General features: G+C 39.4%; 1 protein-coding gene across 1 annotated transcript; it reads right to left on the reverse strand.

Moving 5' to 3' along the window:
• Positions 1–1,800: 1,800 nt before the first annotated feature.
• Positions 1,801–26,827, reverse strand: EIF3E (eukaryotic translation initiation factor 3 subunit E). Its single transcript, XM_082235770.1, has 13 exons — positions 26,669–26,827; positions 20,311–20,425; positions 18,865–18,982; positions 16,484–16,526; positions 15,148–15,252; positions 12,616–12,741; positions 10,819–10,943; positions 8,692–8,818; positions 8,070–8,171; positions 7,430–7,539; positions 4,472–4,574; positions 2,549–2,683; positions 1,801–1,963 (listed from the first exon to the last, which is right to left on the reverse strand). The coding sequence occupies exons 1-13, from the start codon at positions 26,756–26,758 to the stop codon at positions 1,925–1,927; spliced, it is 1,338 nt and encodes a 445-aa protein (XP_082091896.1). The 5' UTR covers positions 26,759–26,827; the 3' UTR covers positions 1,801–1,924.

Genomic DNA, 26,827 nt, shown 5'->3' on the forward strand with positions numbered 1-26,827 from the left:
TTTCAATATTATTATTATTACTGTTTAAAATCAGCTATGTGGTTCCTACAGTGTGCTTTCAGTGCATGTTGAGTTTCATTTCAAGAAGTGTGCATGCACACAAAAGCTGATACCCAGAACATGAAAGCTTATATCCAGAACAAACTTAGTTGGTCTCCAAGGTGCCACTGGACAATTTTTATTTATTTTGACTGTGTCAGACCAACACAGCTACCTACCTGAATTTGAAGGGAAAGATTAACTTCTGTTAAAACCTGAAACCTTCTTAAAATATGGTTAACAGAATAACTAAGAAATACAAAGGCACTAGCTGTATCGCAAGAGTGGGGAAGTTGTGGCCCTGCAGGTGCTATTGCACTTCCAACTCTGTGACTCCCCACCAGCATGGTTAGGGGTTATGAGAGCTATAAGGCAATAACAACTGGAGGGCAACATGTTCCCTACTTCTGTTGTATAATGGATGTGCATTCCACTAATCCGATGCCTTTCCTTATGAAATCAGGGTGGCTATCCTGTGATCTTCCAGTTGCAAGTACAGCTACCATTATCTTGCTTAGCTGGCCTTGCTGGCTGGAGCCGAGGCAAGCTGGAGTCCCACAACTTTATTAATGTTTGTATTTATACCCCACCTTTCTCTCAAATTCAAGGCAGCTTACAACATCCAAAAACAACACTGCAAAATACACAGTAATAAAAACACAATAGTTAAGAACAAGTTAAAATGCATTAACATGTTTAAAACCAACATTATAGTTTGCCTGGCAAGGCTACCACTGTAAAAAGAAACCCCCAGCTAAGAATTAGTCTTTCACAGCGGCCATGCACTATTTTCAGTGAGCTATCCCCAAGGTATTCCCTTGGCTAGCTATCAACAATTCAACCCCCATCAGTGTGTGTGTGTTAAGGAATGAGAGTGCAGCTTTACCACAATTGAACTACCTTTGTTGTTTTGTTGCCCATATATATATAGAGCTTTCATTCGAGAGTTTACATTATCCTGAATAATTCAGCATCCTTTGCAAATGTGGCCACCATACTGTTCACCTCCAACTCCACATAATTTATGAAGTTAAAAAACACACATGCCCCTAATATAGATCCTGGGGAAAGCTCATTTCTTAATGCAAGTCTCACTGCACAAAAATCAGCAGCTTATGGTAGTAGTCATTATAGAGTATATAAAAGAATAATTACACAGGTTGTATAGACTTCCTTGAAAGAGCAGCTCACCCCCATTCACTCTTCACACCCTTTGATTTTTATCCTGTTACCTGTGCAGTAAATAAACAAACATTGCTTATTGCCCTGGTAATTTCAGTTTCCTTTTCAAGATATAACACCACGCAGTAATCTACATGTAGATTCACCTATAATGGCAACAAATGTTTCATGATAATACTTTTTCTACCTGTTGCTGTGAAACTCTTGTGACAACTGCAACACATTAGATGTTGGCCACTGGTTTCTATAAGACAGGCTACAAGGGAACAGCAGGCATCTCTGTTGAAGGGATGTCTTAAATCAAGGGTACCATTTTTATTTATTCTTGGAAAGAATAAGACTCACACCCACTGTCCAAGTATATATAAATCTAGTGCTCATACACAGCAAATTTGATTCTTTATTAAAATAATATCGAATGGGAGCTTAGATGGTAGGTTTTTTTTAGCAATTGTACTTGGAAGTTTAAGCGATTCCTTTAAACTTTAAATTAGATTTCTACAGCTTCTCATGAATTGCTAGCTTTGCTGCCTTGAACAAAAACCTTTTACAAATCCAATTATAAAGATAGACAACCAGTCAATTAAAAGTAGCCAATTTTATTCAAATCAATATGTGCTGCAAAGTCCACATAATTGCCACCTCTTCAAAACAGTACATAATTAAAGTTCTTATCAAGTTGTCTTTCTTCCCGAGAAGTGTTTCAGTAGAAGCCAGAGTCTTGAGTAGCCCAATTAGGTGCCTTTAAAAAGAAGAAGCAAATTTGAAATTCAGGACACAAAGTGTTTGGCATTCAAAGCTAATAAAAACTAATTATTTGGAAAACATTTCTAAATCTGCTTTAGTCAGAGTAACACACATTGCTGTGGATAACTTTAGCAGTGTATACATGAATCTACTTTCCAGAACTTTAGGGCACTAGACTTTCTTCTTTGTTGTGATGTCCACCATGTGGAATGCTCTCCCAGAGACCAAGGGAGCAACGGCTGCAGGGGGTGTTTGTTGCCAGTTGAAAACACCCCTCTTCATGCAGGCTTTCCATGACCTTAATATTATTAATGCTGCTTTCTGTGATTTGTACTGATTATTGCTTCTACTGGATTTGTTACTCTCCCCCCCCCCCTCTGAATCATTTTGGTATTTCTTTCCATAAATGAAAAGTGGTATAGTAATCTTTTAATAACTAAATAAAATAAACCTATTCCATATTCCAACCCTAGAGACAAGCAAGTTATATTTAACCATCTCACTGTAATTCTTTATGAATTTCCATTTTGGAGATTTCTACTTAAATTAATAATATACTGGCAGGACAACATGGACTTACCTCAGCCCTACCGCCTAGGTTCAGTTTTTTCTCAATGTTCATAGCTAACATCTGACTCCGGAAAGACAAGCTTTTGGTCTTTTCAATCACTTGCTGATAAGGTGATACTGCATTGTTTCCCATAACAACATGACCCTACAAAAAATATATACAAACATTGCCTCAAATGCTGAAAACAGGTTTTGTACGGGATACAAAATTTACAGGGTATTATTTGCCTTCCTTATGGAAGGAAACTTATGGGCATACACATTGATGGAGATTTTATTCCCTTCATATTTACGTCATAGATGAACAGGGTTGCCGTTAACTTTCTAATACTCTTGATGTTTAGCGAATGTTACAAAATCCATCTCACCCCATTTTATACTTGGTAAGTATGCATAGGGCATATGTAAATTTTCTAGTACTGTATTTATCCTTCAACAATTTTCTGATCTGCATCTCAACCCATCTCTAAATGTACCAATTAATTTGGGACAAGAGCTGAAAACAGGTGAACACTGGGGGGGAAATCACCTACCCCTGGAGATTTGGTCTAGCACCAAATCTCTGCTTAAATGCAGGGAGTCCTAACATATGAGAATGTGGGGGGAGGGTTGGGGGGGAGGAGACAGTGAGACTAGGAAGATGCTGAAAATAATTATAAAGTGCTTATCACATCCTTGATCTTCTATGCCCTCCCCCAGCTTCAAAACCTTGCCCCACTACATTATAAGCAAATTCAGAGCAGGTTAACAAGCTGAAACATAATGCGTCTACACAAAACAAAATAATAATAGAGGCAAATCAAATATGGCCAAAATAAACAAATCCATTAATCTGAGATTGTATCTAAAATGACAACATCCATGCATAAGGCAGAAGTAGCAGCAGGCTTGGGGGAACTTATAGGTTGGCATAAGTCCAAAACCCTCAGGAAAAGCCCTGCCAAGGCGGTGGGGCAGGGCGGGAGAGAACACAAAGCAGCCCAATAAGAACTGAGCATGGTCAAGAGTTCATGAAATGCAGAGCCTGACACCCTGAGCAGCATTTTGTTGCGTGACCCAGGTATACATCTAAAATACTCATCTAAAGCCACCCACTCCATGCATCTTGGAGTGGTGTACTCTTGGTTCCTCATTTAAAAAGTGCTAAAGGTCATTTTAGTATAAAATACTGAGCTGCAGGGCCATGGGGAAGGGGGGAAGATAGCAGGAGTCAGCAAGAAGCCCTTCACTAAAATCCAGTTGGGCGACAACTGTATTAAAGGTAAAGGTACCCCTGCCCGAACGGGCCAGTCTTGACAGACTCTGGGGTTTGTGCGCCCATCTCACATCTATTGGCCGGGGGCCAGCGCTGTCCGAAGACACTTCCGGGTCACGTGGCCAGCGTGACAACGCTGCTCTGGCGAGCCAGAGCCGCACACGGAACGCCGTTTACCTTCCTGCTGGTAAGCGGTACCTATTTATCTACTTGCCCCCGGGGGTGCTTTCGAACTGCTAGGTTGGCAGGCGCTGGGACCGAGCAGCGGGAGCGCACCCCGCCACGGGGATTCGAACCGCCGACCTTTCGATCGGCAAGCCCTAGGCGCTGAGGCTTTAACCCACAGCGCCACCCGTGTCCCTTGACAACTGTATTAGGAACAACCAAAATGTCACAAAATAAGTGACCACATTTTCAAAAACATGGAACCCGTGGCCTTCCAAATAATGGGACTACCACTGCCATCATACTTGACCATTTGCCATGCTGGCAAGTACTGAAGGGAGTTGCAACAGGTTCCCCATTCCTGGGCTAAATGTTACTCAATGCAGCAGCAGCAGAGGGGGGGAAAGCCAACAAAAATACAGAATTAGCCATGAGATCTTGCAGCTAGTAATGAGTTTTAAGAGTTCCCCTTAATAAATCAGATTATGCCGTGCAATGCAATGGGAAACCTACCAATTTTGAATCTATCTTGGCATCAAGCCTTGCGTTCCGAATTAAATTCACAATCCATCGCTCAGCTTCTTCAGGGGTCATATTTAACTTATCTGCCAACATACTGAAGAAGAAGAAGAAATACACTTAATAAAGTTTGAAACATTAGAGAACATGTTAAATAACTGTAAATAATATGCCTGATAATTCCAGCATCTTTGCAAATTTTGCAGTGTTTTAGTCTGTTTTAAACACTGGTATTCTAACAGCTGACAGCAACAAGAGAGGGATACATAGAAAAGCGAAAACACCTTTTTGCACCACAGAATATTCTTGGTTAAAATTCATCCTAACACATATAAAGGCCCTTTAAATTTAGCATCAGGGAGAGAACTGGCCGACTGTTTACAATTCATAAGGTTTGATCCACTGTGGACTCATCTGCCCATTTACACTACAAAAGAAAAACAAAACAACTGAGAGGTATTCATAGAAATAAGCTGATGTTATTGTGTGAAACACTTCACTGTCCGTCTGATTCATGTTGAGAGCAGCTAATAACACGACCCTTTAGAAATGAGTGAGATTCATAGATCATTTCATGTACACTGTTAAAAAACCATGTTACACTAGTCACAATAGTTTAAATTTATGAAGGAGAAGGCCAATTATAATGGGCCAGAAATTAGAAGGAATTAGATTTGGTTAGGTAAGTAGCTAATCATTAGGACAGCAACACACACTATAAAAGGACTCTCTACACTACTTTTCATTTGCTAAATGTCTGCCTGCTTTTTGACAAAGTAAACCATTGCAGGGATGGGTCTCATGTTAATTCAATTAGTAATAAAGCACTGGGCAGATGGCATTTCTATGTGTTGCATCAGAACACTTGTTCCCAATATCTGAGAGTTAGACATAGGTTTGTAACAATATGATCACTCTTTCAAGGAGGTCACTTTATGTCCAATGTTTTCTCAGTTTCTTATTCTTTACAAGAGCCAGCCCAGATCTGCTGCTTTGTCAACAGACACTCTGCAGATGGCATTTCCTGTGGCTTTCTAATAGGTTTTGGGCTCTCTCCTTTTTGGTGCTTCATTTCCTTGAGAATTATAAACTTCAAAATTCCCCTAGCTGCTGGACTTCAGAAATGCTCACTGTTTTTAACCTGAAACCTGGCCAATATGCTACACTGGAACCTCTGTTTTAATCATTCCCTAATGCAATCTCTGTCTACATTCTACTGAAGTTTAGTTACTTTGCCTTCTGGCTGCCTGTGTTAAGACAACATACTTTTAAGTTATTAAATTTGCAGGATTATTCTCTCAGCCGTGGAACTTCCAACTACCCAGTAATTTGTTAAAAGTGTTTCCCCCTCCTCAGGTTAAAATCTTACACATGAGACATCTTGCTTTAAACTAATGGTGGTTGTGCATTGGCCAGTGAGCTCACACAGTATCACTGAAAGGGCAGGGCTGCCCTCACATCTTTCTGCTTGCCCCTTCAGATGTTCAAATTTGTTGTCTGAAGAATAATATGAAAGACCATATGGAAACAGTAACTCTGAAACCAGATTACGCATATTTATTTACGAATTTTTATCCTGGTCCCTAATATTGAGGTTCCAAACTGAACTGCTAATCAGTTTTAATTATTTTATCTCATTTTAGAAAAATATCTCATACTCCCTCAATAGTTATCAGAAAACAGTTTTAAATATATTGACCGAGCTATTTATTTTTAGGTGTGGGGTTGCATGAAAATTAGGGTTTGATCTGTGTCCCTTTGGTTTGGGGTGCTGTGCTGTTGTTGAAAACAAATTGTACCATCCATTGGGTTACAATGACTAATCAAGCAAGAAGACTCAGTCAAACGCACTTGCTCCCAGAACTGCATTGATTCATTCATATTTCTTCCCCAACAGTCATGTCTATATACACTTAATAGCTTCAATCACTGCTCTTGTCTGAAGCCAGGAACCTAGTGCAGAGGAACTGCATTTTTAAGTTTGATCCTAACAGGTCAGCATGATGTGGCAATCTTGAGAGAAGATCTGAAATTCACATGCCCAGCCTCTCACACACTGGCTGACTATAAGGGTGAAGATGAAAGAGAAAACTTTCAGGATGTGTGGTTTATGACTTCTGCAATAAAGCTCTGAAATATTTAGTAGAAGGCACCACACGAGACATGGGAATCTCTGCTCTCCCTTCCTGGTCAGGGCTACTTATATGTGCCTACTGTCACAAACAAGTACACACAAGCAAGTTAAGATGAGGAGATAGTATTTTCAAAAGTTTTGTCGGAATGATACCCTTTGGGATCATAATGGCACGGAACAAGATTTTCTTTCCATTAATTTTTCAGAACATTGAAGGCACTTAACAAGTCTCCAACATCTAAAATAATTTTAACTCACTGCTCCTGTAGGTAGCCCACGGTAATTTCAAACTTTCTGTGTTATTTTTAAAGGTATAATCAGTTGTTTCTGAAATATACTGCTTGTATATTTGATGGGTGGGCTGGTTTCTTTGCTGAATTTTAGATCTGTCAGTAGTTCTTATGGTTCCCATATGTTGTTTCAGATTACATCAATGTTTAAGGTGTCATGCAACTCTTCTTATCTAAAATGTTACTGTTGTATCTTTGTGGCATTTCTAGGATACAAACCACTGAGATTTCTTTGAAATATGAACTAGTATACAACTTATTCAAATAAATAAAACAAGGACCTGCAACTGCACAACTTCAAGGCCCTTTATCCCTCAGCTGTTCCCTATGGGCTAGAGGGAAGAACCCAGATCCCTGGATGAAAGCTAGTTACAGGACGCCATCAACCCTGGTTTAGTACGATGGCTGAATGTTGCCATACTGTTAGTTCTTTTTAGCTTACAATCCAACCACTATTGAAGCAACTCCACATTATCCGTTAATTACCAAACTAAGAGAGTTTTCCTACTGAACTTCTAGTTTTCTTACTTTATGCTGATGCACTGATGGATGCGGCAGAAAGTCTCAAATATAAAGAGACGAGCATTCTCAATGAAGTCTTCCAGACATGCCACCAAGAAGAAATCATTCACAAGAACCTGCAAGAAGCCATACAGGAATTAAAAGGGTGAGAAAAACGCCAAAGCTCTGACAATCACTCAGTTACAAATGCCAAGCCCTTAAAAATATCCTGAAAGGAAAGGTAAAATTAGGACTGGGGATTCACAGTATGAAACATACATACCCTTACCTCAATTAACCTCTTGAATTCTCCCACAGGCCACTGGGAGAAAGAAGTAAAAATACCCTTCAAAACACTGTACTGATGAGACTGAGGAAGTTTCCAGCTCGCCTAGCCCCAGACAATCTAGCATTAGGCTGCTGAGGTTGAAGATTAGATGAGCAGGATGCTAATCATGTAGCCCCAGATCTGAGCCATCTAAAGCTACTGTGTTACTGGTAGGGGCACATTTCCCCAATATTCCCAGCTCTCTCAAACATTAATTGACACTTTAAACAAGAGATTATGAATACATGGAGGTCTTTGTTTTTCGGCAATATAATGAATCTGTGGCCAACATATAGGCCCTTTGTTATTAACAAGTGTAGTATTTAACAAAACTCTTACCGATTCACATTCTCTCAGCTTTTTCTGAGCTCCATCAAAGTCGAAGTTCACATACAAACATTCTACAAACTCCGTTATTGGGTCCTTATAGGTATAGGATTCCTGTATAGTGAAGAATAGTTGTGTGATTAACTCCAAATTCTACCCCCAAACATTTGTATCAAAAATCACTTATTGCTGGAGTCCCCAACTTGGCAGCAATGGGTACCACAGAACTCATCCCAATTATAATAAGCTCTTTACAAGCTTTTGATGTTGCTCCTAAAAACAAAGTTTCAACTTGGTATAGGTGCTTCCAGGTGGCTTGTTAATTGAGCATTCATCCTGATTTGTTTGCAGAGAGATTAGATCCTATTGCGACAAATCAAGTGCTATCCCATACTTTCCAGCGGATTTTCCCATTACTTCTTGTATCATAAAAAGTCTGATCTTTTGAGGAAGCAGTTTTGTTGTGCCAGACCTCCTAATCAGTGATAATTGCACAACATGAATTTGTTGGCATGTGACTGATCCCACCCCATAATAGCAATGGTCTGGTAGGGCCCACAGCCTCTGTTCAAATACAGTCATACTTAGAAAGTAGGCTTTTTATAATTAGCAGTATGAGCAAAGTATGCCTTACCTGCTGAATAACCTTGACTAAGTCTTTCAGCACTTGCCTACGTTTCCGAACATCTTTGTTTGTTATTACTGCTGTAGTCAGATATCGAAGAATATGTGGGCACATTGTCTGAATTGCATTAAGATACCTGCACAAGCAGAACGTTTTGTAGAGTGAGAAGCAGAAATTTTGAAGGAAACGAGAATATAAGAAAACCCAGGTTCTTCACCTGCCAGAAAGTCAGAAGAGGAAAAAGCCTTGCCTACTGGAGCTCCAGCAGCTTTTTTATACTAGCAGCAGCAGCAGCAGTAGTAATTTATTACTTATTCCCCACCTATCTGGCCAGGTCTCCCCAGCCACTCTGGGCAACTTATGGGCCAACTCTGAGCCAACAGAATATTAAAAACACAATAAAACAACAAACATTAAAAGCTTCCCTAAATAGCTTTTGTTTTTCTCATCCCACAAAAAACAGGAAAAAGTAGGAAGTTGCCAGTGTCTCTTACAAGATCCTGTGCGCTGGCATTTGCCCATAAATGCCGATCCTTTTGTTTATATTTTTATCCTCGTTGAGAAAGGCCCGTTTTTACATTAAGGATGGCATTCAATTAAGTTTTACTCCCAGTAGACCCAGCAAAATTAATGGACCAACTTAGTAATGTTCATTAATTTCAATGGTCCTGCCCTGAGTAAAACTAAGTTCAATATTGTCTCCCATCAGTTAGAATCAACTGATCACAGATCAAATCAAGCTCTCGTTGTAATATTTGAACTCTGAGGCAAGTTTACCAATATAACCATCAGCAAATAATGTTTTTGAACTCTCTATAACAAGTAAGACTATTGAGCAGGAGTATACAATTTCAAGCACACATCATAAATATTTTGTTTAAGGTAGACAGCAGAATTGGTGGTAATATTTGGCTGCTTTTCAGTTTGTTGCAAATTCAGGACATTTCCTTAATGGGAATGCTATGTTATCATGTTACTTAAAATTGGTTACTCTCATAAAACATTATCAATTTCAAAGAGGTTGTGCTGTATGCTAAATGCTATAGGAATGTTTTTAGCTACTTTTACTTGTTTTTTCATGTTTTGTTTCTGTTGCCATTCCTCCACCCTAGGCTGCACTGGAAGGAAGGGCAGAATGTAAATCAAAATCATCATCTCAAACCAAATTGTGAGATGGTAAATGATATACACTAAATTCCACACAAATTTAACCTCCTAAATTGTAATATGGGGTTGCACAAAATATGAATTCAATGGCATTAGCAAAAACAGTATTCCAGAACAAATCAGGATTGACTGCAGATGGAAAATGGGTGCAAACTTAAGTGAAAACAGTTGCCATCATAATAAGAGTGCAATAAAATTCAGTCTTGAGATTAATTCACACATACTGTTTGTCTATAATGCATATAATGGCTACAGCAGATGAATCATATGTCCTTGAAAAACACTAGAAGATGGCAATGAATCAGTGCATTACCTCATGCAACACTGACATCACCACCCAACTACACTGAAATAGACTGTACTCTTAAAATTCTTTGTGGCAACTTTAAATGTAATACAATATCAGAGACATCATGCCAAGATGAAGTTACCTATGAAATAATGCCTCTTCCAAGTTTATGGTAGTTGCCACTAAAAGGATTGTACCTGTAATATTCAGCCCTTCAGTATTTGATGCATCATAGTACAGCAGAAACCTTTAAACTTGGCACATCAAGTATCGAATTGCTAATCACATAGCTAAGTTTCTACGGTAATGTAACATGAAGCACTTTCTATTAGTACCTTTCATTTTTGTCAAGAGTTATAACTTCATAAATGTAATCAAATTTCTATTCAACTCCTTAGATTTAAGAGTTTACTTCTGTTTCCTAAATGTCTGGTCCTCACATGCTTCTAGCCGGATTCTATGCATGTTTATGCTGACATACCAATTTTAAAAAGTGTAATAGTATATGGAGCTATACTGTAGCCTCAAAACCGTGGAAAGGATACAACCGTACATTTCACTTCAAAGGCATAGAACAACCTTCTAAAGTATGTAGGAATGTTTAACATCATCAGGGCAGAAAACTGGATTACTGCATTCTTACACATCCCCTTTATTTTTGTAGGTATATATCAACTCACTGAGGCTGATAGAGAAAAAGATCAATTATGTTATCTCTGCCTTTAGGATGGTTGAAGAAAACGAAGAGAGACCAGTGAATGAGCCATGTTCTCTGCTGAAGAGATTGGAGAGGAGAGCTGACGGACTGAAAAAATAGAAAGGTATTTTACTGAACAGTTTACATTTAAGGTATTTTAGTTCTTGGATCCTAAGTAAACTTATGTTGACAGGAAGGACACCCCCCCCACCCCCAGCAAAATGCCCACATTTTCCAAGATAGTCTCCACCCCTGTGAATTCAGAGGTAGCAGTGGCTACAGGGGGTGGAAGGGACAGAAAACTCTCGTGTAATTTTATCATCATCATCATCATCATTTTATTTAATAATAATTTATTTGTACCCCGCCCAACTGGCTGGGTTTCCTCAGCCACTCTGGGCGGCTTCCAACAAAATATTAAAAAATACAATAAACATCAAACATTAAAAACTTCCCAGTTATCCAGGCATAATGGTTTCTAATTTCTCTGTTCTAGCCCATTTTAACCCAAGATTTCTGAACAATCTGAATTTGATTCAATGGGAGTGCCAAAAGAAACTAGCCATATAAATTGCCACTTAGCTCTGGTGAGCAGTACATTGGTTATAAATTGTGTTGGGCTGCCCTGGGAGAGATAAAGCAACTAACTGATGATGATGATGATAGTTGAGTGGCAAAACTCATCAGTTATTTCCCCCATTGCCACAGCACTGAGCACAATTTCCTGGCTTTGGAAAGGCAGAAAGCCAATTCTATGTATTCTGGCCTCCAATTGTTAGTAGGCTAGACAACAGAGTCCCAAGTACAGGTCCTGCGTGAGCCATGAGCCACCATACTATCCAAGAAAAATCATTCAACATAGTGCCCAGCCAGTACCATAACTCTGCATACTACTGCCTCCTCTGCCTGCAAGCAATAGCAACGCGCTGCTGCAAAACTGCAGAGGCGCAGCTCATGATGCCACCCCAGGATGCCTCGGCCATCACAACAGCTTCCTGACATTACACAGTTGACAAAAGTCAGAGGCAGCATGAGTTCTGAAATGTGTAGTCGTATGGTATAGTTGAGCAACATGTTTTGCATGCAAAAGATCCCAGATTCAATCCTTAACGTCTTCAGGTCAGGCTGGTAAAGGTGCCTGTCTTAAACCCTTCAGAGCCTCTACCACTTACAAGTAGGCAACCTTTAGTTCTAGTATCCTATGGTAATACAGTGGTACCTCGGGTTACATACGCTTCAGGTTACATACGCTTCAGGTTACAGACTCCGCTAACCCAGAAATAGTACCTCGGGTTAAGAACTTTGCTTCAGGATGAGAACAGAAATCACGGGGCGGTGGCGCATTGGCAGCGGGAGGCCCCATTAGCTAAAGTGGTGCTTCAGGTTACGAACAGTTTCAGGTTAAGAACGGACCTCCAGAACAAATTAAGTACTTAATCCAAGCTACCACTGTATGAGAACAGAAATATGCCCTAAAAACACTCTTTCTACACAGATTTTAAACTTTTATTGTATCTTGCCACTTGCTACTCCCCTTCTGAAAGCCAGATTCCCATTTGTTTTAAGCAATAGGGAATCATCAACAAATCAGTTGATTTAGCTGACTTCCCAGGCACATCATGAAAAAGTTGCCTAAAAAAAAAAGACTCCAAGAGCACTGCTAACCATAACTATTTTGAGCAAAATGTGAAGTGATATTAAATATTTGCCAACATCCACCAGCTGCAATTCCTCTTCCCACACCAGCTATCTGTCAATATGTAAATAAAAATAAACTCACATTATTGTCAATTGTCTCTTTCAATCTTGTAAGGTCCTCCATGGCAGCATCCCAGTTCTGCATCAGAATTTCAGATGCCAGCTTTCCCCAGAGTGAACTCAAAGCATTTCTATCTGTTGATGGAACCTGTTTTAAATAAGTGAATCCAATTACAATAACCACAATAATTTAATACTTCTCTAGGTCAAACATTTTGATTAGAGACTTGCTGGCACCAGTAGAGAGAGAATATGCCACTGACATGCTTGTTCCACAATTTTGGGAGAATGAGCTGTGTTTCATTTAGCAAATCAGTTTTGATTTTCTAGGAAACAATCAGCAGCACTAGGCATTTCCAAGGAGATTCAGCTGGAGATTTTAAAAACCAGGAAAGCCTGGAGAATTGGCAGCCACAGCTTCTGCACAGAACTTTCAATACAAGCAATAAGGATTCCTTTGTCAACAATACTTCAGTGTAGTTTGGGGTTTCACGCACTAATTTAAAAGGGTTTAAAGCTTAACTAATAAAACCACCAGCTCTACAGAAAACCTCTGCTAATCAGAATGAGGAAAATCTATAGCAGACTACTATAGTCTAGAGTAATGGCTTGTACAGACTGCTTAACAGGGATGGCTATGGGGGTGTCATGACCCTTTCTGTAATTTCAGCTTAAGATATCATTATATAATAGAGAACTCGTAGAATTACAATATGCACCCTTACAGCTGAGCATGGGTTGTTGCAACACATTTATTCTTTCTTACTATTTATAAGACACCCTGTAACACAAGTCCACATTTGTGGCAAAAGAAAAAAATACTGTACTGAATTTCAAGTTAGGGTCAATCAGCTTTAGCTGACACAGGGCCAAACGACAAGTCATTCAGAGAACAACACTCTAGCCTCAAATCCATTACAATGGTACTTTCATAGCATGTGTTTCTCAAAAATCTCACTTATCAACAAATTTCTTCTCAAAGACAAGTAAACTAGCTTCCCTCAAAACATAAACAGTTGCATATTTAACCATTATTTTAAAACCTACAGAATATAACTAAAATTCTGAAAGACTAAAGAGAAAATACCTAAGAAATTCTTATTTTAAAAAGAAAGAAAGGTTGGATCAAGCACTGCACATTGCCAGGTCTCCAGAAACTGGATTTCCTCTGCCCTTGAAGTTTCTGAAATTTGAGCATCAACTACTGCCTCATCAGCTAGTTGTCGCTGTGCCTTGAATGCTACCTCATTATCATTATACTTCCATCCCAGTAACAAGCTTTGTCATTTAACTGAAAGCTGTGCTCAGAAAGATCAGAGAGACTAAATTTGTTGAGGATATCAAATAATGTCATTCATACACACTCCAGAACCCTCAAATAATATTAGAACCATACGTATTTTCATCCCCCCTAGCAGAGGGTGGGGAAAGATGATGACATTAGTTTGCTCAAGTTCGGGGCACAAGGTCATACATGCCATTTTTTATTCAGCTCTGCACAACTTCAGTTGGCACTGCATAGTAACATACTTTCAGGTAAGGCTATATTAGAGTAGACTAACTTCAATATGTTAGTTTACCCAACCATTAATTTCCATTTCTAAACAGAATAAAACGTTCATTCAACCAGCCACAAAAAGTTCATGGCCCTAGATCTTCTCTTACTTTATCACCACACAAAGTGACATGAATAATCAACTCTTCGTGTTGTTCTAGGTTGCTGCATTTGTGAACTATTGGTATAAGCCATTTCCAAAATACAAGACTACTACTCAAAGTCTTTTATGATAATTAAAAGGAAAGACTGACAAAATTCTCAAAAGCAACCACTAAATTCAGCATTACCATCTAATTCCTTCACTTTAGTTGTGCCTCAGCACTTTTCTGTTTCTGTAATTAATTTAGAAATTAAATGTTCTGCTATGTATTTTATTTATTTTCCTACATTTAAGCCCTGTTGCCAGCCCAAATGATACCTCAAAGCAGCTTATACAATACATACAGCAATAAAATCACAATGAAATAAAACAGTATTAAAACAGTGAAGCAATAAGCTACAGTCATGAAAAATAAATCATCCCCATCTCCATACATATTCATCAAGTACAATAGGTAAAATGAGTCTGCAACAGCTTTGTGGCTAGATCTCACTGGCTGGACTGGTGTGGTATTTGAAAGCCAAGTCAGCATCTAACTTTTCATGTTGCAGTTACAAAGACAGGACTCAAGTGAGGTAAAGACTAAGTTAATTGCAGCAGTGCCATTCTAAGGAACAGTTTTGTTTCTCTTTAGGCAGGTACACTGTTTGAATACAGCTGTGTTGAAAGAATAAGATTTCCAACTTGCTCTCAAAAATCACACACACACACACGGAACAGTAATTCTGCCAATAATTTAGAGGTTTTGCTAGAAAGTGTCTACCCTGAAAGGAGGAATTTATATTCATATTAGCAGTCTCAAAATTAAAAGCAAACTCATATGGACATTCAATTTAGGGCCCACAAACTTTTTAAAAAGTATAATCTTAAATTATTTATATATAGAAAAAACTTACCAATACTCTAAAGAAGTACAGGTATTCTGCTGCTCCTGAATAGTTGCCACATTCATACTGAAATTTTGCATACCTGTAGAGTGTATCTAGATACTCTTGCCTAAACTGCAAGACAAACAGAACAAATATCAAAAATGTTTCAAGAAATTGTTTTGGAGGTAGTTCAGTCTTGTCTAAATATGCAGCGGAATAATGTAGAGGCAAAGTTCTCAGGGCACAAAATTATTGATGGTGAGGGCTCATGAATTCTCCCCAAGTGCAAAGCCACCATAGCAGGGAGCATGGTGGAATAGAACTTATTTCTCAAATATACTAGATTAGTTTTTGTTTAACTTGCAGGAAGTCTGTTACATTGCAGAAACATTCAAAAAGTTATACTTCAACCACAACAATGAAGCCCTCATTCTGTGCATGCTTAGACAATGCTGAAATGGACACAATCTAATTAAAACTTGACTTTGTGAAAAGGTAGAATGAGATTTAATCAGACTTGGCATTAGTAATGTCAGCCAGCACTGACAACCAGAAACTGTTCCCAGGTGACTAGATTGTGACTCAGAGGCCTCAGTTTCCCCTTTTAAAAATTCATGCCCAGTTCAGTGCTGACTGAATTCTCATCACTTATCTAGCCAGTAGATGTCAAAGCCTTTAGTTGTATTTGCCAGAGGGCTTTCCAGCTTGCATGCCTTTTGAACCAATCAATACACAGGGTTGTATCTAACTAAGTCATACTCAGAGTAACTCCTTTGATTTCAATACCCAAATAGAATGGTTAACTTATGGCCAATGGAATTACTCTGCTCCCACTAAACAGACATCTCTCTCCAGCTCAGTGTGAGCCAGTGTGGTGTAGTGGTTAAGAGCGGTAGTCTCGTAATCTGGGGAACCGGGTTCGCGTCTCCGCTCCTCCACATGCAGCTACTGGGTGACCTTGGGCCAGTCACACTTCTTTGAAGTCTCTCAGCCCCACTCACCTCACAGAGTGTTTGTTGTGGGGAAGGAAGGGAAAGGAGATTGTTAGCCGCTTTGAGACTCCTGAAGGGGAGTGAAAGGCGGGATATCAAATCCAAACTCCTCCTCTTCTCACACTGTGAGACTAAGCATTAAAATAGCTGCTCACCATAAGTTTAGAACCATTACATAAAAGAGGTATATGATTTTAATATTTAACTGTGCTTTTATAACCCGCCCTGGGACCACTCAGTATAGAAGGCAGGCTACAAATACATACATCACAGAAGGACACAATCAATCACATGACCAGTTCTCACATCTGAAGTCCATTTATTTTGCATCATGCATACTTAATTTTACATATTTAGTAATTGATACCTACACCATGTTTGTCAGCTAAGTAGTCAAATAGCATCCGACCATCCCTGTAATAAAGAAGAGTTCACTGTAGTGCTATAAATCACACAAAAACATTACAGAGATAAACATTTCTGTTCACTGAAAGCAAATTCATTTTTCTACATTTCATATATGAGCAAGTGAATTAGTTTTCACTCAAGGCCAACTCCTACATTGCTGCAGCATGCATTTTTGCATGCCACCGGCTGGGTATTATTTAACTTTCAATAATATGGGCACAGGGTCCAATAATCCTCCTCTTCTTTTATGGAGAGTGTAAGGGCAATATCTCTCTGCCTTAGACAGCATCCTATTATGTCCTGTCACTTGTAATCCTTTTCCCTCCACAGTAGAAATCAGCACCTGTCACCTCTTAACCAAATACAGCCCTTTAGGGGATAGTACCTAGCTCTGCAATCCCCAAACCAGATGCTTTAAAAAAGGGTATGGAAATAGTGGCAGATGCAGCAGTGGCACTTTCTATCAGGTTACCTCACAGACATGGAATAAAGACATCACCATCATCATATGTATCCCGCCCATCTGACTGGGTTGCCCCAGCTGGGTTGCTTTTAACATAATATACAAAACAACAGAACGTAATAATAGTTAATAATTTTTTCTTTTCACTGAATACGACCTCCATTCTGGCTTTTAAAAGGTAGAAGGGGACTTACAAGCACAATCCCAATGATATCTACTCAGTAATAAGTCCAACTGAATTTGATTAAGCTTACTCCCACATAAACAGGATTAAGGAAACACCCTTAGCAAGTCCAGGTACATCGATGGAAGTTTGGGGGAAATGATGGAAGACTGCAATAAAATTTACTGCATGTGTGGCAATTAAAGAAAATTATGTGAAAATGATGTATAGATGGTACCTAACTCCAGTACGTTTAGCAAAAATGTATAAAAATAGAGAAAGTAAGTGTTGGAAATGTAAATCAACAAAAGGGACATTTTTTCATATGTGGTGGGATTGCAAAATTGCTAAGAAGTACTTGGAAATGATTTATAATGGATTGAAGATGTTCAAAATAACGTTTGTTAAAAAACCAGAAGCTTTCCAAGCTTCTGGTATTTACAGGAGTGGATATGACAAGACCGCAAAAAGATTTAAGAGTCATACCTCATGTTACATCCGTTTCATGTTACGTCCCGCAGCGCCCGGAAGTACCGGAAAGGGTTACTTCTGGGTTTTGCAGCTCAAGCATGCACAGAAGCGCAAAATGACGTCATGCGCAGAAGCCGCAAATCGCAACCCGCGTGTGCGCAGACGCATCGCTGCGGGTTGCATTCTTTTCATGTTGCGAATGGGCCTCTAGAACGGATCCCGTTCGCAACCAGAGGTACCACTGTATTTAAGTATGCAACGACTACCGCACGAATATTATTAGCACAACATTGGAAAGAAGTAGGTGTCCCAGCTAAAGAAGACTGGCAAGTGAAGTTAATGGAATATGCGGAAATGGCAAAATTGACTTTGAAATTAAGAGGAAGAGATGAAAAGGAATTTAAAGAAGATTGGGAGGACTTTAGTGCATATATACAGAAGCAATGTACACAGGTTAATACATTAGCAGGATTTTAACAAGACTTGTAAAGACATTATGCCTGGACAATAAGTAATTTTAATGATTTAAAATGGACATGCGGTATGATGATAAAAGAACCAGGGAAGGAAATGGGGGAAGTCAACTCTACTTTTTTCTATGTTTGAATATGTATTGTTGCTTTTATTTTTTGTTGGTTTTGGAAAATTAATAAAATATTTTATTTTTTTTAAAGTAAAGGTACATCTTAGATCCTAAGGCAATGGGATACGATTGTCGAAATATCTGACATAACCTTTCCCAAATGTTTCTGGCTGCAACTCTGAAGAGCCCCAGCTAACATAGCTGTGGTGGGCCTGATGAGAACTAGAGTCCAAAACATGTGGAGAGCACCAGATTGCTCTAGTCTAGAGAATGAGACATGATTAGCTAATTGGAGGTTTAAAGACTCAATTTCCCATGTGGAATACATGTCAATCTCTCTCATCTGAAAGAACTTTCAAGTTAAGAATTTCAAGCATGTTTGAATTAGGTTTCACGAATTAAAATCAACAGAACATCAGCTGCACACAGGCAGAACTATTTCCATTTCTAATCTAGACGATAAACAATCCTAGTGACTACATAGGCTACAAGCCTACATACACTTACATGGTATTTACAACTGGGAGACTTACTTCTGAGTAGGCATGCATAGGATTGCACCGAGGCTCACGCAATTAGAAGATCAAACTTGAAAAATTATCCAATTACACTCAAGTAGCAATTCTGCAAACTTTTGCAGGAATGCAACATCCAAAAGCATTACCTAGTAGACTGCATTTGCCGTGTAGTTTCTGGGTCTTCAAACATTTTGACAATAGGTTCAGTTTCTGCCTGAAGCTGTTTTAGCTGTGCAACAACTGTGGTTCTCTTTTCACGCAAAGCTGGTGAGAAAAACAGAAAAACTAAGTTAAGTCATCTATACAAAAAGTTCTGTCAGCAATAGTCAATCAAGCAAGATAATACTGTGTACCCTAGAATTCTCAAATTTTATTCACCTAGGTCCTAATCAGTTAGATACAATTGATTATTAGGTCAATAAAATCATTTGTTTAAATGTGTCTTGCTACAACTGATTGTATCTCAGCAGAGTAGCCCACAAGCTTCAAGAAAAAGATCTAAACACCCATTCTGAATGCAATGGGGAAAAGAGTATAGTGAAGTTTTCAAATGGGCTCAGACAAAACAAGCAACAGCCAGAATAAATCAGAAATACTACTTGCTTACCAAACTTTTAGAATATTTATGGTGTCTATTTTTTTGAAGGAGGAAAAAAGCTTAACTATAGCAGTTTAGATGTTTGAACACGTGACTCCAGCTCCACAATACTAATAAATATTTTAGGCCATAAACATTTTATTGAAGAGTTTGGATATAAACTCAATCTATGCATTGAGAAAATGAATGTGAACAGATTTAAGTGGGAACATTTTAGACCAGAAAAAGTGTGACAAAATCCCTCAGTGACAGATAGATCCTGGCAAATACAAGAGACATTTTCCAGGGAGCCCCAATATTCCACCAATATGCATCAAGTCTCACCTCCTACCCCACTGCATAAAGAAGAATGACTTGCCTGATAAGGAGGGCTCCAATATAGATGAACTATACCCTGTTTTAGGGAAATCTTGTCATTAAAAGAAATATAGAAGTAGAGAAGAGCCATCTGGTTAACACCACTTCTTTGTAATATTTACATAATTCTAACTGAAGGCATGTCAACTTTGACAAGTGGGGAAAGGAGTGGGACATTGTTCTAGTCCTTTTCATTCCCTACTCTTGTTATTCTCTCCACCCTTCCATTCATCACTGAGGTGACTACCTCTACCACAGCAAGAGATAGGCCAGAACTGTTTTTTCAATGTGGCCCTTCCCCACGCCCCCAAAGCAGACATAGACTCTAGGCCTTGAGGATAGACAAATGCATCTCCCTTTGTCTTTTGTCTTAGAATCTGTGTTGGGATGGGAGGAGGCATGCAAACCAGTTCCTACAGTGGGACTCAGAAGCCAAAACATTAAAATATATGAATAGAACTGAAAAAGAATTTTGGTAGAACAAAATGACATTATTTTTTAAACAAACAATTTGGATTTAGTCAACATTAAAGATCAGTATATGATAGTAACTTAAAGTCGTTGGCTTTATTATTTTTAAGGCACGAGGGCTGACTGTAGATCCTGTCACAGTTTTATTTGTAAGTAGATAGCTTACCATGAGGAATATCATCAGAATAAAGGTTTTTGTAGACATCCATAGCAAAGTCCACCATATTGGTGTCACTAAGGAGATCCAGTTTTCCTTGAAGTAGTTCCTTTTCATTGTATATCTGAAAGAAATAAAATAGTAATGGTTTTAAATATTACCTATTACTTTCTATTTAATTTAAAGTTTGTGTTTAAACATTTAGATGTCACCCTTTAGTTTGCACAATTACCAAGGTAGCTCACAAAGTGCTGAGTACAATGAAGTCAGAAGAACAAACAGAGCTCTATAATTAGACCCTGCCAATAGTAAAAATATTTAGTTCAGACCTTACCCTGCTGCCACTTAAAACTTACTTATAGCCCTTCAAGATAACAAGGTGAATGAATTCATACAGACTTTGAGAAGTATATTATTGATGGCACAAGGGGAATTTAAGAGAAATGAGATCATGCTCCAATGTTATTGGCTTATAGATTGTATGGTATATATTTCCAATCCTAACCAATCAAAATGACTGAACAAGGGTATCTGAGATCCAACAGACACCATCTGCCCCGTGGGGAGGAAGTAGAGACTGAGGGAGGGAGGTGAAAACAACATTAGACCTTTATCCAGCCAGAATGTGCCCTCCTCACCTGGCCAATTTTACATGTTATATCATTTCAGTCCTTTAAAATTCTAAACTGCCTTGGGTACCTTGGCAGAAAGACAATATATTAATGTAATGAATAAATTATTTGCTTCAAGTACCCCAAGAAAGGTTTTATCCAAAACTCAATCGTTTTTCAAGAATGATTTCTTCTACTATTTTTCCATTCAACAGACATTCCTGAAATGCCAACTAAATACTTTTAGAATGCATTGATTCTAATAATAACAGGAGTCAGTTTATTCAAAACAAGGCAGGCACAAAGTGCATCAACAGAGTTATATTTTACTGGAACAACTGGTATTCAACAAATAACTTGCAGGTATTCAAGCTAAACTAAATATAAGTACACCCTTTCTCCAAGTCAGTCAAATAAAGGACACTATTATCCAAATGTCCTTATACAGCTCTGTTCCAAATGTCTTGATACAACTCTTCTACCTTTGCATTTAATCAGCACATAGACAAATCAATATTAAAAAGTACTTGATGTCATCTGCTGTTCACATGGGAAAATGGAAAGGTTTTTCATTCGAACTACAATTGTCATCAGAATCATCTTCTCCGAACTAAAGGCTCAGAATGAGACCGTGCGGGTGGCATGTTCGCAACCAGCAGTGCTGCGTCTGCGCACACGCTTGATGTGATCTGGCGCTTCTACGCATGCGTAAAGCGTGATTTAGTGCTTCTGTGTGTGCACTGAAACCCGGAAGTAACCCGTTCTGGTACTTCCTGGTTTCGACACGTCCAAAACCCAAAAACGCACAACCCGCAAAAATCGCAACCCGAGGTATGACTGTAGTAGTCACATATTGCAGAATGTTGGGGGATGAGGTGTGCTAGGACTGAAAGGAGGTCTCAAGATGGATAAAAATCATTGGGTTCTTCTTTTAAAAATTTGATTTTTTAATTTAAATCGATTTTTAAAAATTTAAATTTGATTTTTAAAATAAAATGCTTTTGGAGGAAAAAGCTTTCTAAAGATAGTTTTCTATTTAAGTTACATTATGGTCCAAAGGCTATTCATCAGGAAATAAGGATTTGTTTTAAGTTTTTCATGTGTGCTAAAACTCAAGTCTGTTTTTTTAAAAAAAACCGTTTAACCACATCAGTTAACAAACATGGATACATATGCTATAATGTTATTGTTTTAGTTAAATTGTTTAAGTTGTTCTTAAGGAAATGATTATTTTTCTCCTTCCAATAAAGTACAGCAGAAAAGTTGTCCAAATATAAACAGTTAGCTTATTAAACCTCACACTAATTTCATAATTATTTGCTTTTGTATTTCAAATAGTATAACCAAATCAGTAATTTTTGATATGAGTGTAAAAACTACTCTGAAAATTTATCATTCCAAAAATGAAACCTTCATCTGGTTGTAAATACTAAGATTATACCAGCAAAAATTAGTCTTTCTGTAAAAAAATGATTTAAATCAAGACCTGGAAGGTTTCCAAATGAGTTTAGAGCAAAGGCAGAAATCAAAGTGGAAACTTATCTGTTTCCTAACCAACATGCCACAGCAGATCTTGTGGGCTGCATCAAGTATTGTGGTATTTCAGGAGATGCTAGTCCAGTTCCATTTGAGGAGCACTCAGGCAAACTATTGACTTGAAACACACCAGGGCATAATGCACTTCATTAGTTTCAGAGTACTCTCCAAATCATGAAAAGTAAAGCTAGCACTTTACATATATATAGCCTTTCAAGCATTCAAAAGCACTTCATGTACACTAACTGGTTGTAATCATTGCAATAACCAAGTGCGACAAATTATTTATACTTCTTACACACCACCATTCCTCCTACTCACAGGTGGCTAACAGTTCATAAAATGATACATAGATACAGAAGCCTAAAATGAGATTACAACTAAAACATACAAATTAAAAAAACAGCAGCAGCAAGCAATATACTCTCTCAGCAACAGTATGCAATTAACTAACAAACGCCAGGCAAAATAAGGTTATAAGGTGGCACCTAAATGCCATTCATTCAGGGGACAATATTATGTCCATCACATAATATTGGCATGCTTGGCAGGGGGTTGGACTCGATGGCCCTTGTGGTCTCTTCCAACTCTATGATTCTGTGATTCTGTGATTCATCACAAGGAAGTTCCATAAACAAGGAACTGTCACAGAGAAGGTACTGGCTTGTGCCACCACCCCAGAATTCTCACTCATCAGCAGCAACATCAACTCTGCAGAGCTTAACAAACAGGTCGGGCCATATTCAGGGGGGCACCTCTTCAACTATTTGGATTCTAGGTTGTATTTGGTGTTACACATCAGTACAAATACTTTGGATTGGTCTTGATGCCTAACATAGTCTGTACAAAGTTCTCAGAATAGGAGTGATATGTTTCCCCCTCACTGTCCAAGACAGCAAACTAGTGGCAGCATTCTGCACTTGCATGAGGACTCCACACTTTCTTCAAGGGCAGCCTCCTATGGAGGGTGGTGCAATAATCCAGGCTATTTTAGTTCAGGAATGGTCATAGCTGACAAACCAACCAAATATGGACTTAAACATTCCTTGACACTGAGGCCACCTTGGCCTCCAAAAATACCTTCAAATCAAGGGGTACTCTCATGTTATACACTTACTCCTTCATGATGAGTGCTACTCCATCCAGAACAGACCATCTCCCTAATTTCTAGACCAGGGAACCACTGAACTGCAGTACCACCATCCTATTAGGATTGTTTGTTTACTGGCTTTCATTCAGCCCAACACTGCCTCCAGATATTGGTCCAGCACATGTGCAACCTCTTCTCATTCAGATAAAATGAAGAGAAGCTTCAGGTGCCATCTGCATATTGAGGGCACTGCACTCCCAAATCTCTGGATGACTCCTCCCAGCTGTTTAAACAACATGTGAGACAAGATGAATCCCTAAAGGAACCCATATAAATGCCATGGGGTCAAGAAGCAGTCCTACAGAGATGAATGGAACCACTGCAACAGTGTCTCTCCAAGAAAATACTATGGGCAATGGTATCAAACACTGCTGAGAGGATGGGCAGAATCAACAGGGAAACACTCCCCTCTCTCCCAAGAAGGGTAGTGAACCAGGCTTTTTCAATGTTCTACCAGGCTTGAAGCCCAAATGAAGTGAGTCTAGATAACCTGCTTCCTCCAGACACATCTGCTAGCCACCACAGTGATCACACTTCTCAATCAACCTGCCCAAAAAAACATCTGCAACTAGACAGCAGTTATCTAAACCATCAGGGTCCAGGTCCTCATTTTATTATTTCCCCATATTCCAGATGGGGGTTTGAGTGGCATGGTTCGGACAGTTAAAAATAAACTATGGTTTAGCAAGGAGCGGCATGCTGCTGCACCCTGCTAGAAAGTGGACACCACACTCCTCCTTCCCTTCTGCTATTGCTGAGCTAGGAACAAAACAAACCTGAGACTAGTTTCCTGTTGCCTAGAGAGGAAGGAACTATGAATACTGGTTCACATGCAACAGGAAGTCAGTTTTTGGTTTGTCTTCTCCCTGGCACAGCAACGTCAGGAATTGGGGCTTCCAAGCATGTTGTTCTCACGTTAAACCATAGTTTATTTTTAACTATGGTTTAATGTGACATCCCTAAGAGGAGTTCGTGACAGAGGAGATTTGAACCAATGAGTTTGATTTGAATCCCAGCCTCTTATTTATTTCATTTAACAAAATGTATATACTACCTCATCAACAAAGCTCTAAGTGGTTTACAAAAATGATATAAAACACCAATAAAATGAAACTTTAAAAACAAGTAAACACAGACTATAAAAATATAGATAATTAGCCTCAACTAAAGAAAAAAGTCTTTTTTTTAATAGATATTTATTCAAGTTTCAGAAATTATATACAAAAGAAAAACAAACAAAACACAGACAAAAAAGAACAAGTATAATTTCAATCCCTTATTTTCTTATGCCTTATGAAATTAAGGGAGAGGACTTGCTGAATAAATATTTTGAAATTGGAATACAGAAAGGGGAGGTAGGAGGAGGTCAGCGAAGTAAAGAAAAAAGTCTTTAGCCAAGTTTTTGAAAACAATACCAACAAAGCCATCTGCCTAATATTAATAGACAGGAAGAACCAGAAAGAATATGGCACCACATTACAGGCTTGATTCCATGCAACGATAGAATGAATGTTATGGGGCACTTATAAAAGTGTCAAATCAAAGCAGTTGGATATTGTGAACTTTCAAGCCAACTGACTCCAAGCTGTGAAGGACTTTTATGTATGAACATTTTGAATTTGCTCTGAAAACTCAGAAAAGAGTGTAATATGCTGAAAGACATTCACTCCTGTCAACAATCATGCAGCAGCCTTCAGTACTAAGTGCAGTTTCTAGATCAAGCACAAGGGAAGCCCCACATAAGTGTTTGGCAGTAATCTTGACCAACGCCTACTGCAGTCGGACTATCCCAGTCCAAATCACTACATCTGTTGTGCTAGACAAAGCTGATAAAATGCACTCCTAACTACCCAAGCTACCTGGGCTTCCAGTGACTGTAACTAGAAGCACCCCCACACTGTACGATATGAGTTGTGTTATATCAGCATATTGAAGGCATATTGCACCAAATGCCCTGCTCCCAACAGCTTCATATAGATATTAAATATTACTGAGAATATAATGTATAGCTACCAGGGAACCAAGAATCACACTCCCAACAATACTTTGGGACCAGAACCACTGCAAAGCAGAACCCCTTGTTCCCAATACCACAGTCCACGAGGACTGATGGTACCAAAAGCTACAGGGAAATCAAAAAGGCAGAAGGACTTCCCCTGCCTCACTCTTAGTTAAAGTTAATCCTTCAGGACAACCAAGGCACACAGTCTGATCTGAACCAAGACTGCAATATGGCTAAAGATCCAAGTCATCCAAAATGCCATGACCTTCTCCACTCCCTGCCCCTAGAAAGGGGATAATTGTGACTGGACTCTCATCCACATTAATAAAAGTGTTCATCTTTAAGGCATCAGGTACCTTGCTTAATTTAAGTAGAATGGGAATCTGGGAGGAAGTGACTTCTACAGTGTATATGTTTGTGTGTGCGCGCCTATCTGTCTGTCTTGTCATACACGGGGGGGGGGGGATCTGTGGTGTGCGCATGCCCTTGCTTAGGAGCTTCACCCCAGCATTCAAACTCTCTTCATAAGGCAGCCTAGTACACACGATGGATCACAGCTGTCAACCTTTCCCTTTTTTTAAGGGATATTCTGAATAGGATTCCTCGCAAGAAAAGGGAAAAGTTGACAGCTATGCGATGGATGCTCCCCAATTTTCAAGCACATTTTCCACGGAAGTCGCATGTATTCAAGGGCCACGTGAAGCAGAAAAGCGGAAGCACGGTTGGGTTTGGGTTAGAATGAGAGAAGGGCCGTGCACTCTGCACATGCACAGAGAGCCCTTCTTGTTCTACAGCCAAGCCTGCGCGTCCTTCCCTTCCTTCAGTCAAAGGGCTTTTATTTTCTTTTATTTGTTTTAGTTGAACCCCGCCCTCCCTTGGCCCAGCGCCCTTCCGCCGAAGAAGCTGTTCTGACCGGGCGAGGCGCGGAAACCCGACCAGCGCGGAGAGGCCTCCTGGGCCTCGGCCTGGCCTGAGGCGGGCAAAGGGAAGCGAGGGAGGCTCCCGGAGACGCGGCCCGGCTCACCCCCTCACGGGCCCCAGTATCCCCGCGACTCGAGGGAAGCTCACCTCTTTGACGGAGAGGAACTCGAGGAGCGGGAACACCAAGTGCCGGTCCAAGAAGTGCGCGATGCGCGTCGTCAAGTCGTACTCCGCCATCTTGGGTTCCAGGCCGCGAGGGAAAGGCGGGGCTTAGGAGCGCGGCGTCAGGCACGCCGCGGGTTAAGT

Source organism: Podarcis vaucheri (assembly GCF_965113315.1).
Source record: "Podarcis vaucheri genome assembly, chromosome: 8".
In the NCBI taxonomy this organism is placed as follows: domain Eukaryota; kingdom Metazoa; phylum Chordata; class Lepidosauria; order Squamata; family Lacertidae; genus Podarcis; species Podarcis vaucheri.

What these genes read in the sequence shown, in the direction of transcription:
- EIF3E (XM_082235770.1), bottom strand. Translation starts at nt 26,758, where the DNA reads ATGGCGGAGTACGACTTGACGACGCGCATCGCGCACTTCTTGGACCGG. An exon ending in AAGAGACAATTGACAATAAT is followed by an intron (nt 10,944 to 12,615) that starts GTGAGTTTATTT and finishes CTATTTTTTCAG; the next exon opens with TCCGTCAGCTCTCCTCTCCA. An exon ending in ACCTAGGCGGTAGGGCTGAG is followed by an intron (nt 1,964 to 2,548) that starts GTAAGTCCATGT and finishes TTCTTTTTAAAG; the next exon opens with GCACCTAATTGGGCTACTCA.